Source organism: Calliphora vicina, chromosome 2, assembly GCF_958450345.1.
Source record: "Calliphora vicina chromosome 2, idCalVici1.1, whole genome shotgun sequence".
In the NCBI taxonomy this organism is placed as follows: Eukaryota; Metazoa; Arthropoda; class Insecta; order Diptera; family Calliphoridae; genus Calliphora; species Calliphora vicina.
This window is the reverse complement of record NC_088781.1, coordinates 255,027-272,370: the sequence shown is the minus strand read 5'-3', so window position 1 is coordinate 272,370 and position 17,344 is coordinate 255,027. Positions and strand designations below refer to the sequence as shown.

The window sequence follows — 17,344 nt, the reverse complement described above, 5'->3', positions numbered from 1 at the left end:
CAAAATGGCAAAAATATAGGAAATATCCGCCGACTATGTGTGTGAAGTTAAATTCGAATTTAACTAGCACAGACAAAAACCACATTTTTTAACATTGATCATTTTACAGTCAACATAGCACTGTTAAGCACTTAACAGTCATCATAAATAAATTGTAGTACATGAAATATATCTGAAATATGTATCTGAAATAATTTCAGAACTATAAAAAATAAAAAAAAATAATAAAAAAATAAATTTCTGACGTGAAATAAAAGTAAGATAGTAAGAATTAATATTGGAATTTAAATAAAATTGAGTTTTTTGAAAACAAAAACTGGAGAGGATTAGTGACCATTTTGGGAACTGGGTGAAAGGTTCGCATACTACACTATATAGAAATGTTGGTGCAATGAGCACTTGTTGGAACTGTTATAGTGGGATACCTGAAATAATCTTGGGATTTGAGAAAATTTAAGTTTTTTGAAAAAAAAAGCTCGAGATGATTAGTGACCATTTTGGAAACTGGGTGAATGGTTCGCATACTATACTATATGGAAGTGTTGGTGCAAGGAGCACTTGTTGGAACTGTGGTAGTGGGATATCTGAAATAATCTTGTGATTTGAGAAAATTTGATTTGAAAAATAGTATTTTTTTGAAAAATTTTCTGGAGAGGATTTTTGTCCATTTTGGGAATTGTGTGGAAGGTTCGCATATTACACTATATAGATATGGTGGTCCAAGAGGTACTTGTTGGAACTGTGGTATTGGGATATCTGAAATAATCTTGGGATTTGAGAAATTTCGACTTGAAAAATGTAATATTGCTGGAGAGGATTAGTGTCCATTTTGGGAATTGTGTGGAAGGTTCGCATATTACACTATATATATATAGTGGTCCAAGAGGTACTTGTTGGAACTGTGGCAGTGGAATATCTGAAATAATCTTTGGATTTGAGAAATTTCGACTTGAAAAATTTTATTTTTTTTTTGAAAAATTTTATAGAGAGGATTTGTGTCCATTTTGAGAATTGTGTGGAAGGTTCGCATATTACACTATATAGATATGGTGGACCAAGAGGTACTTGTTGGAACTGTGGTAGTGGGATATCTGAAATAATCTTGGGATTTGAGAAATTTCGACTTGAAAAATTTTATTTTTTTTTGAAAAATTTTCTGGAGAGGATTTTTGTCCATTTTGGGAATTGTGTGGAAGGTTCGCATATTACACTATATAGATATGGTGGTCCAAGAGGTACTTGTTGGAACTGTGGTAATGGGATATCTGAAATAATCTTGGGATTTGAGAAATTTCGACTTGAATAATTTTATTTTTTTTTTGAAAAATTTTCTGGAGAGGATTTTTGTCCATTTTGGGAATTGTGTGGAAGGTTCGCATATTACACTATATAGATATGGTGGTCCAAGAGGTACTTGTTGGAACTGTTGTAGTGGGATATCTAAAATAATCTTGGGATTTGAGAAATTTCGACTTTAATAATTTAATTTTTTTTTTTAAAAATTTTCTGGAGAGGATTTTTATCCATTTTGGGAATTGTGTGGAAGGTTCGCATATTACACTATATAGATATGGTGGTCCAAGAGGTACTTGTTGGCACTGTGGTAGTGGGATATCTGAAATAATCTTGGAATTTGAGAAATTTCGACTTGAAAAATGTAATATTGCTGGAGAGGATTAGTGTCCATTTTGGGAATTGTGTGGAAGGTTCGCATATTACACTATATAGATATAGTGGTCCAAGAGGTACTTGTTGGAACTGTGGTAGTGGGATATCTGAAATAATCTTGGGATTTGAGAAATTTCGACTTGAAAAATTTAATTTTTTTTAAAAATTTTCTGGAGAGGACTTTTGTCCATTTTGGGAATTGTGTGGAAGGTTCGCATATTACACTATATAGATATGGTGGTCCAAGAGGTACTTGTTGGAAATGTGGTAGTGGGATATCTGAAATAATCTTGGGATTTGAGAAATTTCGACTTGAAAAATTTAATTTTTTTAAAAATTTTCTGTAGAGGACTTTTGTCCATTTTGGGAATTGTGTGGAAGGTTCGCCTATTACACTATATAGATATGGTGGAGCAAGAGGTACTTGTTGGAACTGTGGTAGTGGGATATCTGAAATAATCTTGGGATTTGAGAAATTTCGACTTGAATAATTTAATTTTTTTTTTGAAAAATTTTCTGGAGAGGATTTTTGTCCATTTTGGGAATTGTGTGGAAGGTTCGCATGTTACACTATATAGATATGGTGGTCCAAGAGGTACTTGTTGGCACTGTGGTAGTGGCATATCTGAAATAATCTTGGGATTTGAGAAATTTCGACTTGAAAAATGTAATATTGCTGGAGAGGATTAGTGTCCATTTTGGGAATTGTGTGGAAGGTTCGCATATTACACTATATAGATATAGTGGTCCAAGAGGTACTTGTTGGAACTGTGGTAGTGGGATATCTGAAATAATCTTGGGATTTGAGAAATTTCGACTTGAAAAATTTAATTTTTTTAAAAATTTTCTGGAGAGGACTTTTGTCCATTTTGGGAATTGTGTGGAAGGTTCGCATATTACACTATATAGATATGGTGGTCCAAGAGGTACTTGTTGGAAATGTGGTAGTGGGATATCTGAAATAATCTTGGGATTTGAGAAATTTCGACTTGAAAAATTAAATTTTTTTAAAAATTTTCTGGAGAGGACTTTTGTCCATTTTGGGAATTGTGTGGAAGGTTCGCATATTACACTATATAGATATGGTGGAGCAAGAGGTACTTGTTGGAACTGTGGTAGTGGGATATCTGAAATAATCTTGGGATTTGAGAAATTTCGACTTGAATAATTTAATTTTTTTTTTGAAAAATTTTCTGGAGAGGATTTTTGTCCATTTTGGGAATTGTGTGGAAGGTTCGCCTATTACACTATATAGATATGGTGGTCCAAGAGGTACTTGTTGGAAATATGGTAGTGGGATATCTGAAATAATCTTGGGATTTGAGAAATTTCGACTTGAAAAATGTAATATTGCTGGAGAGGATTAGTGTCCATTTTGGGAATTGTGTGGAAGGTTCGCATATTACACTATATAGATATAGTGGTCCAAGAGGTACTTGTTGGAACTGTGGTAGTGGGATATCTGAAATAATCTTGGGATTTGAGAAATTTCGACTTGAATAATTTTATTTTTTTTTTAAATTTTCTGGAGAGGATTTTTGTCCATTTTGGGAATTGTGTGGAAGGTTCGCATATTACACTATATAGATATGGTGGTCCAAGATGTACTTGTTGGAAATGTGGTAGTGGGATATCTGAAATAATCTTGGGATTTGAGAAATTTCGACTTGAAAAATTTAATTTTTTTAAAAATTTTCTGGAGAGGACTTTTGTCCATTTTGGGAATTGTGTGGAAGGTTCGCATATTACACTATATAGATATGGTGGAGCAAGAGGTACTTGTTGGAACTCTGGTAGTGGGATATCTGAAATAATCTTGGGATTTGAGAAATTTCGACTTGAAAAATTTAATTTTTTTAAAAATTTTCTGGAGAGGATTTTTGTCCATTTTGGGAATTGTGTGCAAGGTTCGCATATTACACTATATAGATATGGTGGTCCAAGAGGTACTTGTTGGAACTGTGGTAGTGGGATATCTGAAATAATCTTGGGATTTGAGAAATTTCGACTTGAAAAATTTAATTTTTTTAAAAATTTTCTGGAGAGGACTTTTGTCCATTTTGGGAATTGTGTGGAAGGTTCGCATATTACACTATATAGATATGGTGGAGCAAGAGGTACTTGTTGGAACTGTGGTAGTGGGATATCTGAAATAATCTTGGGATTTGAGAAATTTCGACTTGAATAATTTAATTTTTTTTTTGAAAAATTTTCTGGAGAGGATTTTTGTCCATTTTGGGAATTGTGTGGAAGGTTCGCCTATTACACTATATAGATATGGTGGTCCAAGAGGTACTTGTTGGAAATGTGGTAGTGGGATATCTGAAATAATCTTGGGATTTGAGAAATTTCGACTTGAAAAATGTAATATTGCTGGAGAGGATTAGTGTCCATTTTGGGAATTGTGTGGAAGGTTCGCATATTACACTATATAGATATAGTGGTCCAAGAGGTACTTGTTGGAACTGTGGTAGTGGGATATCTGAAATAATCTTGGGATTTGAGAAATTTCGACTTGAAAAATTTAATTTTTTTAAAAATTTTCTGGAGAGGACTTTTGTCCATTTTGAGAATTGTGTGGAAGGTTCGCATATTACACTATATAGATATGGTGGTCCAAGAGGTACTTGTTGGAACTGCGGTAGTGGGATAACTGAAATAATCTTGGGATTTGAGAAATTTTGACTTGAATAATTTTATTTTTTTTTGAAAAATTTTCTGGAGAGGATTTTTGTCCATTTTGGGAATTGTGTGGAAGGTTCGCATATTACACTATATAGATATGGTGGTCCAAGAGGTACTTGTTGGAACTATGGCAGTGGAATATCTGAAAAAATCTTGGGATTTGAGAAATTTCGACTTGAAAAATTTAATTTTTTTAAACATTTTCTGGAGAGGACTTTTGTCCATTTTGGGAATTGTGTTGAAGGTTCGCATATTACACTATATAGATATGGTGGTCCAAGAGGTACTTGTTGGAACTGTGGTAGTGGGATATCTGAAATAATCTTGGGATTTGAGAAATTTTGACTTGAATAATTTTATTTTTTTTTGAAAAAATTTCTGGAGAGGATTTTTGTCCATTTTGGGAATTGTGTGGAAGGTTCGCATATTACACTATATAGATATGGTGGTCTAAGAGGTACTTGTTGGAACTGTGGTAGTGGGATATCTGAAATAATCTTGGGATTTGAGAAATTTCGACTTGAAAAATTTAATTTTTTTAAACATTTTCTGGAGAGGACTTTTGTCCATTTTGGGAATTGTGTTGAAGGTTCGCATATTACACTATATAGATATGGTGGTCCAAGAGGTACTTGTTGGAACTGTGGTAGTGGGATATCTGAAATAATCTTGGGATTTGACAAATTTTGAATTGAAAAATGTGATATTGCTGGAGAGGATTTTTTTCCATTTTGGGAATTGTGTGAAAGGTTCGCATATTACACTATGTAGATATGGTGGTCCAAGAGGTACTTGTTGGAACTATAATAGTAGGCTAGCTGAAATAATAATGCATAACTTTTAAAATATATTTTACTTCTGTTTTCAACATAATATAAATAAAAAATACAGGTTTTTACTGCATAATTGAGGTAAGTACCTTTAATATCGCTTGGGTATATCGCTCATTTACTAAAATAATGGCATAACTCAAATTTCGTATTTTTTAACTGAGTAATGCATAATATGCGCCGTTCTATAGTCTTTCGTATAGTTTTATCAGTTTTCAGAAAAGTAAACTATTTTTAGTGTGAGCTTTTTTTAAACATCAAACTTAAAATTCATGTTTTATTTATTTTATTTATAACAAGTACCTCTTCCTCCACCATATCTATATAGTGTAATATGCGAACCTTCCACACAATTCCCAAAATTGGACAAAAGTCCTCTCCAGAAAATTTTTAAAAAAATTAAATTTTTCAAGTCGAAATTTCTCAAATCCCAAGATTATTTCAGATATCCCACTACCACAGTTTCAACAAGTACCTCTTGCTCCACCATATCTATATAGTGTAATATGCGAACCTTCCACACAATTCCCAAAATGGACAAAAGTCCTCTCCAGAAAATTTTTAAAAAAATTAAATTTTTCAAGTCGAAATTTCTCAAATCCCAAGATTATTTCAGATATCCCACTACCACATTTCCAACAAGTACCTCTTGGACCACCATATCTATATAGTGTAATATGCGAACCTTCCACACAATTCCCAAAATGGACAAAAATCCTCTCCAGAAAATTTAAAAAAAAAATAAAATTATTCAAGTCGAAATTTCTCAAATCCCAAGATTATTTCAGATATCCCACTACCACAGTTCCAACAAGTACCTCTTGGTCCACCATATCTATATAGTGTAATATGCGAACCTTCCACACAATTCTCAAAATGGACAAAAATCCTCTCTACAAAATTTTTCAAAAAAAAAAAAAAAATTCAAGTCGAAATTTCTCAAATCCAAAGATTTTTTCAGATATTCCACTGCCATAGTTCCAACAAGTACCTCTTGGACCACCATATCTATATAGTGTAATATGCGAACCTTCCACACAATTCCCAAAATGGACAAAAATCCTCTCCAGAAAATTGTTCAAAAAAAAATAAAATTATTTAAGTCGAAATTTCTCAAATCCCAAGATTATTTCAGATATCCCACTACCACAGTTCCAACAAGTACCTCTTGGACCACCATATCTATATAGTGTAATATGCGAACCTTCCACACAATTCCCAAAATGGACAAAAATCCTCTCCAGAAAATTTTTCAAAAAAAAATAAAATTATTCAAGTCGAAATTTCTCAAATCCCAAGATTATTTCAGATATCCCACTACCACAGTTCCAACAAGTACCTCTTGGACCACCATATCTATATAGTGTAATATGCGAACCTTCCACACAATTCCCAAAATGGACAAAAGTCCTCTCCAGAAAATTTTTAAAAAAATTAAATTTTTCAAGTCGAAATTTCTCAAATCCCAAGATTATTTCAGATATCCCACTACCACAGTTCCAACAAGTACCTCTTGCTCCACCATATCTATATAGTGTAATATGCGAACCTTCCACACAATTCCCAAAATGGACAAAAGTCCTCTCCAGAAAATGTTTAAAAAAATTAAATTTTTCAAGTCGAAATTTCTCAAATCCCAAGATTATTTCAGATATCCCACTACCACAGTTCCAACAAGTACCTCTTGGACCACCATATCTATATAGTGTAATATGCGAACCTTTCACACAATTCCCAAAATGGACAAAAATCCTCTCCAGAAAATTTTTCAAAAAAAAATAAAATTTTTCAAGTCGAAATTTCTCAAATCCCAAGATTATTTCAGATATCCCACTACCACAGTTCCAACAAGTACCTCTTGGTCCACCATATCTATATAGTGTAATATGCGAACCTTCCACACAATGCCCAAAATGGACACTAATCCTCTCCAGCAATATTACATTTTTCAAGTCGAAATTTCTCAAATCCCAAGATTATTTCAGATATCCCACTACCACAGTTCCAACAAGTACCTCTTGGACCACCATATCTATATAGTGTAATATGCGAACCTTCCACATAATTCCCAAAATGGACAAAAGTCCTCTCCAGAAAATTTAAAAAAAAAATTAAATTTTTCAAGTCGAAATTTCTCAAATCCCAAGATTATTTCAGATATCCCACTACCACAGTTCCAACAAGTACCTCTTGGACCACCATATCTATATAGTGTAATATGCGAACCTTCCACACAATTCCCAAAATGGACAAAAATCCTCTCCAGAAAATTTTTAAAAAAATTAAATTTTTCAAGTCGAAATTTCTCAAATCCCAAGATTATTTCAGATATCCCACTACCACAGTTCCAACAAGTACATCTTGGACCACCATATCTATATAGTGTAATATGCGAACCTTCCACACAATTCCCAAAATGGACAAAAATCCTCTCCAGAAAATTTAAAAAAAAAAATAAAATTATTCAAGTCGAAATTTCTCAAATCCCAAGATTATTTCAGATATCCCACTACCACAGTTCCAACTAGTACCTCTTGGACCACCATATCTATATAGTGTAATATGCGAACCTTCCACACAATTCCCAAAATGGACAAAAATCCTCTCCAGAAAATTTTTCAAAAAAAATTAAATTTTTCAAGTCGAAATTTCTCAAATCCCAAGATTATTTCAGATATCCCACTACCACAGTTCCAACAAGTACCTCTTGGACCACCATATCTATATAGTGTAATATGCGAACCTTCCACACAATTCCCAAAATGGACAAAAATCCTCTCCAGAAAATTTAAAAAAAAAAATAAAATTATTCAAGTCGAAATTTCTCAATTCCCAAGATTATTTCAGATATCCCACTACCACAGTTCCAACAAGTACCTCTTGGACCACCATATCTATATAGTGTAATATGCGAACCTTCCACACAATTCCCAAAATGGACAAAAGTCCTCTCCAGAAAATTTTTAAAAAAATTAAATTTTTCAAGTCGAAATTTCTCAAATCCCAAGATTATTTCAGATATCCCACTACCACAGTTCCAACAAGTACCTCTTGCTCCACCATATCTATATAGTGTAATATGCGAACCTTCCCAATTCCCAAAATGGACAAAAGTCCTCTCCAGAAAATTTTTAAAAAAATTAAATTTTTCAAGTCGAAATTTCTCAAATCCCAAGATTATTTCAGATATCCCACTACCACATTTCCAACAAGTACCTCTTGGACCACCATATCTATATAGTGTAATATGCGAACCTTCCACCCAATTCCCAAAATGGACAAAAATCCTCTCCAGAAAATTTTTCAAAAAAAAATAAAATTATTCAAGTCGAAATTTCTCAAATCCCAAGATTATTTCAGATATCCCACTACCACAGTTCCAACAAGTACCTCTTGGACCACTATATCTATATAGTGTAATATGCGAACCTTCCACACAATTCCCAAAATGGACACTAATCCTCTCCAGCAATATTACATTTTTCAAGTCGAAATTTCTCAAATCCCAAGATTATTTCAGATATCCCAATACCACAGTTCCAACAAGTACCTCTTGGACCACCATATCTATATAGTGTAATATGCGAACCTTCCACACAATTCCCAAAATGGACAAAAATCCTCTCCAGAAAATTTTTCAAAAAAATACTATTTTTCAAATCAAATTTTCTCAAATCACAAGATTATTTCAGATATCCCACTACCACAGTTCCAACAAGTGCTCCTTGCACCAACACTTCCATATAGTATAGTATGCGAACCATTCACCCAGTTTCCAAAATGGTCACAAATCATCTCGAGCTTTTTTTTTCAAAAAACTTAAATTTTCTCAAATCCCAAGATTATTTCAGGTATCCCACTATAACACTTCCAACAAGTGCTCATTGCACCAACATTTCTATATAGTGTAGTATGCGAACCTTTCACCCAGTTCCCAAAATGGTCACTAATCCTCTCCAGTTTTTGTTTTCAAAAAACTCAATTTTATTTAAATTCCAATATTAATTCTTACTATCTTACTTTTATTTCACGTCAGAAATTTATTTTTTTATTATTTTTTTTTTATTTTTTATAGTTCTGAAATTATTTCAGATACATATTTCAGATATATTTCATGTACCACAATTTATTTATGATGACTGTTAAGTGCTTAACAGTGCTATGTTGACTGTAAAATGATCAATGTTAAAAATGTGGTTTTTGTCTGTGCTAGTTAAATTCGAATTTAACTTCACACACATCCGCCGACTTCGGAACATTAGTTGTCAAATAAAGGAAAATTTGCGGCAAATGTGGGGGAAATGGTTAGTTTGTCAAAATCTAGAGTCCAAACTATCCATTGGAACTATAAACGGTTTAATAGATATGAAAGTTTGTCACGAACAGGATGTCCATTAAAGTTTGATGAAATGTTAAGGTGTAAAATTGTAAGAGAAGTCCTAGAAATTCCAAATAAATTAGCGTAGAATGAACAAAAATATATCAAAAAGTTTATAGAATTGATGTCGATGCAGATACAATTAACCGCTTCTTTAAAAAAGCTGGACTTCAGTCGTGCATGGCCAGATAAAAACCGATAATTAGTCGCAAAACTCTACATACGATTTAATTTCTTCAATAATAGTATGCCGCTGTTAACATTGTACTAAAAAAGTGCTTTTATATTATCAACCGATGATAAACAAAATTTCCGAAAATACAACTAATATAGTAAACAATGTCGACAAATCAGATTTCGTTCCCGCCGTACTTCTGCCAAATGCAAATGAATATTTAATCCGTTGCACAGTGTGGTAGATCGCAAATCTAACTGGACAAAATTAATAAATCACGTTGGGTTCACTTCTCACTTATGAATCGTATAAAAAATGAGTTCAAATATATAAACGATTATAAAAAACAACTTTTTTTCGCAATGTATTTTGGGAGTTTTTACCCATTCTTCAAAAATTTTCTTTCGTGAAAAAGTAGAAGTCATACTGGAAAAGTGAAAAAATTTATGGCGGTCGCAAGCATGCGCAAGATGTTTTCAATTTACCTTGAAGTGAACACTTGAAAGATTAACTCAAATATAGTTTTACACCGGAACTATCCGGAATAAACAGCTTTAACTCTACTTGAAAAAAGGAAATATTTTATTTTTTCTTTGTGGTCATACTGGAAAAGTGAAAAAAATGTATGGCGGTCGCAAAAATGCGCAAGATGTTTTTGATTTACCTTAAACTGAACACTTGACAGATTAACCCAAATATAGTTTTACAGCGGAACTATGCGGAATAAACAGCTTTAACTCTACTTGAAAAAAGGAAATATTTTATTTTTTCCAATTTCTGATCTTCTCACAAAAAATAGTTTTTTTTCAAAGTTACAATGGAAATAATTAAATGAAAATTGTTGCATATTTCCTTGAAATAGAGCTTAATAATAATATAAAAAAACTATGACAATAAAATCACCGTAGCCTTTTTAATCATAAACCAAAGTCACACAAAAAATACACTTCTCTTTGAAATCTTACCTGTTGACAACAACTGACTTTAAAGCTTAGTTTTTCCTAATCGGAGCTAAAAACTAAAAAAACAAAACATGAATAACAGTTCCCTATTGTATTGAGAAGCTCATTAAATGATCAGATGGAATGTTGCCAGACATTTATTTTTTAATTTTGTCCAGCTGGATTTGTGATTTACCACAGTGTGCGTCGTCGACAAGGTATTCACAAGTCTTACAACCAACTACAAAAATTCGGATTGGCTGCGGGAACGTGCAATTTTGTTACCAAAAAATGATGATGCCAACAAGCTCAATGAGCGAATTAATTGAAACTGACTGGCGAAATAAAGAAATACAAATCGATTGACACAGTAATGAACGAAGAACAAGCCTCAATTATGCTACTGAAACATTGAAGGTTGGATCACAGATAATGTTTCTCCGCAACATAAACGCGCCAAATTATGCAACGGAACACTATTGACCATCAAAAAATGTCCACCAAATTTAATTGAGGCAACAATCATCGGTGGCAGATTAAAATGCGAAGACGTAATGATTTCACGCATACCAAAGATTTCCAACGACAAATCATAAGGCCAATCGTTGACTATTGCTGGCTTACATTTGGAAAATTCATGTTTTGTATGTGGTTTGCTCCCGAGTAAATAAAAAAAAGAAACGTATATCCCTTGTCCTTAAGATGAATTCATAAATATAATATACCATTTGCCTTAAATACTTCTTTTTTTTAAGGGCATATCATGTCACTGTACTTATATATATCTGCTACAACTTTGTCAAATGACCACCTCAGTGTATCGGGTGCGATGTTAGGTCGGGGGAGTCCGTGCTTTTTTTTGTCCGACACTGTATATTCAAATCGAGATGCAATATAAAACAGAATTATTGTAAGGGCCAGCAACGCGGACCGGTTTCAGCTAGTATTTATATAAAAAATAAAACAAATCAACAATTGTTATGAACAAAATTAGAAAAAACTATAATTTATATTTGTAATATTTGAAATAAAAATTGTATTGTTACATTGAAAATTTTTTTTCTTTTTTTCTTCTGTAGAACATTTTAGCACTTAGTTTTTCAAGTTTTAGCATATTTTGAAATTCATTTTCTGGCAACACTGGTAGACTCACATGTAATTCTTAACAACAAATAGAGTTTAGTACAAATAAGTGTTCAGTGGTTAGACTCTAACCGTTAGAGCATTTGACTTGAAACGGGAATTTATGAGTTCAACCTCGCTCTCAGATTATTTTTCTTTTTTTTCTCAAATACTGGAATATTCGTACTATTGAATTTAATAGTGAAATGTTATGCAATGACATTCCCGTCTTAAATTCACCAGTCAATAACGTTGCGAGTGGGTTGAAAATTCACTAGTGGTAGTTCTCAGTGGCTAGCTAATTCGACGTAGCGGAACCATAAAGAAATAAACACAGATGGCGACATGGCTCTCAACAGTGCCCTAAACTGATTGTAATATATGAAAATTGTATGTGATTTAGAATGGAAAAGTCAATAATTATGTTTAAAAGTTATTTATGTTTAATAAAATCAAATGTATTTTAGGTTTTATGTTATTAGACATATTTTACTTTATTAATTTGCAATATTTTTGCTATATTTTAGGCCACAAGTTTTTTTGTGGTACACTTTTAAGTATGTTATTGTCCACCATTATTCATGAAACATATATGGTTTAAAAGGTTATTTTCTCTAGATTTGCAGAACATAATTTTTTTAAAAAAATATTTTCATAAAACTGGTAAAACGCGTTTAAAAGTGGTCGAATTTCGGATACCGGGCGATCCTAGTTATAATTATTATTGCAATTTTTTACTGCACACCACATTTTAATATTTAATTAATTTTTTTTATTTATTTTTCACTATTTGTTTTGAAATTTCATATAAAAAGTAAGTATTTTACATTCAAAACATAAGAAAAGGCGCACTGTTGACGTCACGAAAAAAGAGTAAAAGAGTACACTAAAATAACGGAATTGTCGATGGCGCAATCATGTTTATTTCATTCATGTAGCGGAACTAGTTCACTGAACTGCAGGGTTGTTGTTCTAAATAAATAAGAGAAACAATTAAACAGCATTGATTTTGCTCTGTTTTAATTGAGAGTTGTAATAGAAAATAATTTGAAGTCTCTTAAAAAAAATATTTTGAAGGTGTTTCTTTTTTTTTTTGTATTTTACCATTGTTTTTTTTTATTTTTATACCCTTCACCATGAGTGGCAAGGGTATATGTATATAAGTTTGTCATTCCGTTTGTAATTTCCACATTTTTCATTTGCGACCCCATAAAGTATATATATTCTGGATCGTTATAGATAGCGGAATCGATATAGCCATGTCCGTCTGTCCGTCTGTGTGTTAAAATCAACTTTCCGAAGCCCCCAAATAACTTACATACACGATTCATAATCAATATCTCCGAAATTCTTCCGGCTCGGTCGCTATTTAAAATCGAGAAAATCGGTCCACAAATGGCTGAGATATAAGGAAAAAACTAGGACAACCTCGATTTTTTACCTATATCTGGATTACTAAGTCATTAATATAGACAATATGGATATCTAATGATAGATATTTCAAAGACCTTTGCAACGACGTATATAAGACCATAACTCTGATTCCATGTCCAACCTGGTTCTTATTATTAATTTTTGAATATTAAACGTAAAATCTTCCTCAGAACTATAAATATGATTTTTATTTTAATTTTTACTAACAATTATTGATTAATACCACTACATACTTTTCCATTTTGTCACAATGCACTATGTGCCCATTTCCAATTCAAATGTTCAACTTTCGCTTTTTGAAAAAAAAATGTTACGGTTCAATTCCTAACACTTCGATGACATAAATGCATTTATGCCAATTGGCCACTCAGTTTACATATAAACAGCTATGAAAGTTTACATTTTTTAAATAGAGTTTTCAAGCTGAAAAAAGTAAAACAAATTGCAGCAGGGGTCTCTACACAAAGTTTTAGGATGCTAGATCCCTTGGAATTAATTTTTGCCGCAATTTTGGCTTTTGGACAGTGCAATGTAAAATTTTCATTTATTTTAGTTTTTTTCAACAAAATATTCTAAAACGCGCACTATTGCATCAGAAACTAAATTGTTGGTTGCAGCATTTGCAAACATTTGCGGCAGCACTGCAAATTGTTTGCAAAAAAAAAAAACTTTTGACGTAAATCAGTGCTGCCAAGTGATGCATTTTTGAACATTTGACGTTAATTATGCTGCAGTGATGCACAACTACTGCATTTACGAACGTACCCTTTATAATATCTGCTAATATCAAACGTTATACGAATATCTGTAGAATTATAATTGCAAAGAAAATTGTAATTTCGAGAGTCTTGAAGCATTGTCTGAATCATTTACGACGTTTGGCTGAAATTGGGCGGGATCGGCTTTGTAGGTATGACCCCTCCCATATAAAGGGAATGGTTATAGTTGAAGAAGTATAGTAGTTAAATAAAAATGTATTATAAACCTGTTTTTTTTTTTTGAAGACAAAAACCGTTTTTTTTAAAGACAGTAATCAAAACCGGTTTTTTCGAAAACACACATTTTCAGTTAAACCGGAAACCGGTTTCATAAATTTTCCGGTTCTTAATAATCAAAAAATTTAAAAAAATTGTTGCTACTAACTAAATACTTTTGCAATTGATTTCAAAAGAATCGAAATGTGTACGTAATTGTTCTGGATACTTTTCTTTAAATTTAGCAACACGAGATGGTGCCTTTAAAACCACTTTTTCCCATTCGAAATTATTAAATCTATATCTTCAAATTGAGATCAACTTTCTTTGGCTAATTGATGTAAACCATGTGCTAAAAATGCTACATGAATAAGTTTTGAATAAAATACCTTTAGGGCCATTATTACAACATGCCTTTATAGTTAAAGTTAACTTTAAGGGTGCCTTTTTCTATTGCTTAAAGTTACCTTTAACTATAAAGGCAAGTTGTAATAATAGCCCTTAGACTATTTGGAAAAATATGCTAAATATATGCATTGAAAAGAAAAATATGCAAAATATGCATTTATAAAAAAAATATGCAACAACAAATCGATGCCATTTTGTTGCAAATTCTTCGATTCGGAAAGATAAATTGTCAAAAGTGATTTTGAGTTACTGACTACAAACATGCATTTGCGTAGAAATCCTTGCCCTGGTTATTATTGTGTACTAATTAGTAGTAAGTAAATTTTCATTTATGGGTATCATTGTCCAAAATTTCAATTGAGCTGGACAAATTCAATTTTAGCTTGAAACTGGACAGGCATCAAAAAAGCTGGACAATCCAGCCAAGTCCAGCCCGTCTGGAAACCCTAGGTATCTCCCATATCAAGTTAGTTAGTTAGTTATTTTCGAATATCAAGTGAACTGTAATTGAGAGATTCCCAATATTTTGCATGTGTTATTTTCATACCATTTTACGCAATTAGGTTATATCAGAAATCCATTCATATACATATTTTAATATATGACTGGATTACTAGCAGCGGGTAATGCTAGTAATAATAAACATAGCAGCTAACACTTTTAATTAGAAACACTTTCTATACATTACTTTTATTATACATATATATGTAATAGTTAAATGAAATTAATGCTATTTTTTTTAAATAGAAAAATATACAAGCCATTCTCTTTACAACTGCAGTCAGAGCAATCAATAGTGTATCAGTTGAGCATTTACAAAAGTACTGCCTCTACTACCACCAGGCATGTGCGGTATAATTGTATTTAGTTTACGCTGATAATCCTCAAAAAGTTCGGGACAGACACGATATGGCTGATCATCAGATGACAAGTGCATAGGTTGTACGTAGCTTGGATGGTAAGAGGCTGGTGCAGGGGGAGCTGCTGGAGCTGGTCTTGCCATTGATGGTGGAGGTGATAAATAAGGTGTTGATGCTGGCATTGCTGATGGTAGTGAATAACTGTCCAAAGGTATAACATTAGATGGATGCAATGAATACTTGGAAGGACCGTCACTATTTGCACATGGAACATTGGGTGTAATTGCATTTGCAGTGTATGGACTTTGACCTGTCGTTAGTGAATGAAGTAATGATGGGGTGATAATATTATAAACAGTGGCGACTGTCGATACGGCAGGATTCGGGGATGGATGACTTAAACAGGGTACGGACGGAAAACTATTCGTTTGACTACAAGGCGTTACTATGGCAGGTGTTTGCTTTTCAGGTGTATTATACACATAATTGGAGCTATCGTCTGATTTTGTATTGTCTGCATCTGAACTATATGAAGGTTGTTCGGATTCGGTATCTGATTCCGTTTCATAATTAGGCAGCTGTGGTTTGTAATCATATTTGGATTTATCCTGTGTGACTTGATTTAAGGGTTTATTGCCTTGATACTGAGGCGATACATAAATTATGGGTTGGTAAATTATTTGTGGTACTTTTCCTTTTGAGGATTGCAGAGTTTTAGGTGTTTCTTCATTGGTATAGGTAGATGGTTCAGGAATACTATAACTATTTTCAGCTACTGGTGGCTGAGAAGGTGATTCATATGTGTCCTCGGCTACTGGAGTATAATCAGGCTCTGCTGGTGGCAATTCTGTTGGAATTTCATACACAGGTTCAGGGGCTGGTGCTGGTGCTGGTAAGACACTATTTTCATAGATGGTCGGATTATTAACACCATTACTACCATAACGTGGTGGATTTACATAATTGTTGTTATTTCCATTATTATAGCTATTATCATAATTTAAGGGGCTGAATAATGGCTGCAAAGGACGCCACAGAGGTAAATTTCGCCATGGCTGAAATGGCAGTAGTGGCGAAGGAGCTGGACTATAATTATCTCCATTTCCTGCATTATAGTTGCAATTATTGCAACAGTTTTCACACTCCCCAAATAGGCCATTTTTAAATAATTTCTTCCAAAATGAACGCTGCGTACGTTTCAGCTCATCCGTGGGGCCGGTGTTGCTTCCACTATCGGCCGACAAATAGTATGCCGCCTGTCTAGACTCTTCTTCGGTACCACCGAAGTGCAAATATTCCGTTGATAAAATCTCTGAGATGACGCACAAGAGCAACCATATCACGCAAAAGGATTTCAAGGTATACATTTTAAATTTTTTGTTTAATTTGAGGAACACCTTTTTATGTGCCAACCAGTCCCTTCAAAATTTGCAATGCAACTACTTGGGTAAATTGATTTCAAATGTATTTCTGCTTGTTATTGGCCATTAATTAAAATTGCTGTTAAGCAATAATTTTTTTTTAGTTTTTTGCTATTTAACAAAATTTTCAAATAGGTTACTAAAATGTAAACTATACAGCAATGCACTTTAATCTGATTCCATACTTTTGTCTTTAGGGTTATTATTGTATATATATGTACATATGTATTTTTTAATAAAGTTCTCTGTTCTTGTTTTTTACTTTAAAAAATTAATGGTATCTGTGTATACGAGTATTAAGGTGGCATTTAGTGGTATGGAATATAAAGTTTAACAAATATTATGAGAATTAGTAGTCATGTATCTAATTTCATATGTATGTAAGTGAAATTGACCTAGACCAACATTTTTGTATAATAATTAGATGAATGGTGTTATTCCAGTGGAT

At 32.8% G+C, this 17,344-nt stretch overlaps 2 protein-coding genes across 2 annotated transcripts in view; both read right to left on the bottom strand.

Annotated features, from left to right (window-relative positions):
- The window catches only part of Mtp (microsomal triacylglycerol transfer protein), a 70,323-nt gene that overhangs the window by 17,157 nt on the left and 35,822 nt on the right, over nucleotides 1-17,344 (bottom strand). The gene's annotated exons all lie outside the window — the stretch shown is intronic.
- Nucleotides 15,349-17,064, bottom strand: LOC135951561 (DNA-directed RNA polymerase II subunit RPB1-like). Its single transcript, XM_065501234.1, has one exon. The coding sequence runs from the start codon at nucleotides 16,840-16,842 to the stop codon at nucleotides 15,406-15,408; it is 1,437 nt and encodes a 478-aa protein (XP_065357306.1). The 5' UTR covers nucleotides 16,843-17,064; the 3' UTR covers nucleotides 15,349-15,405.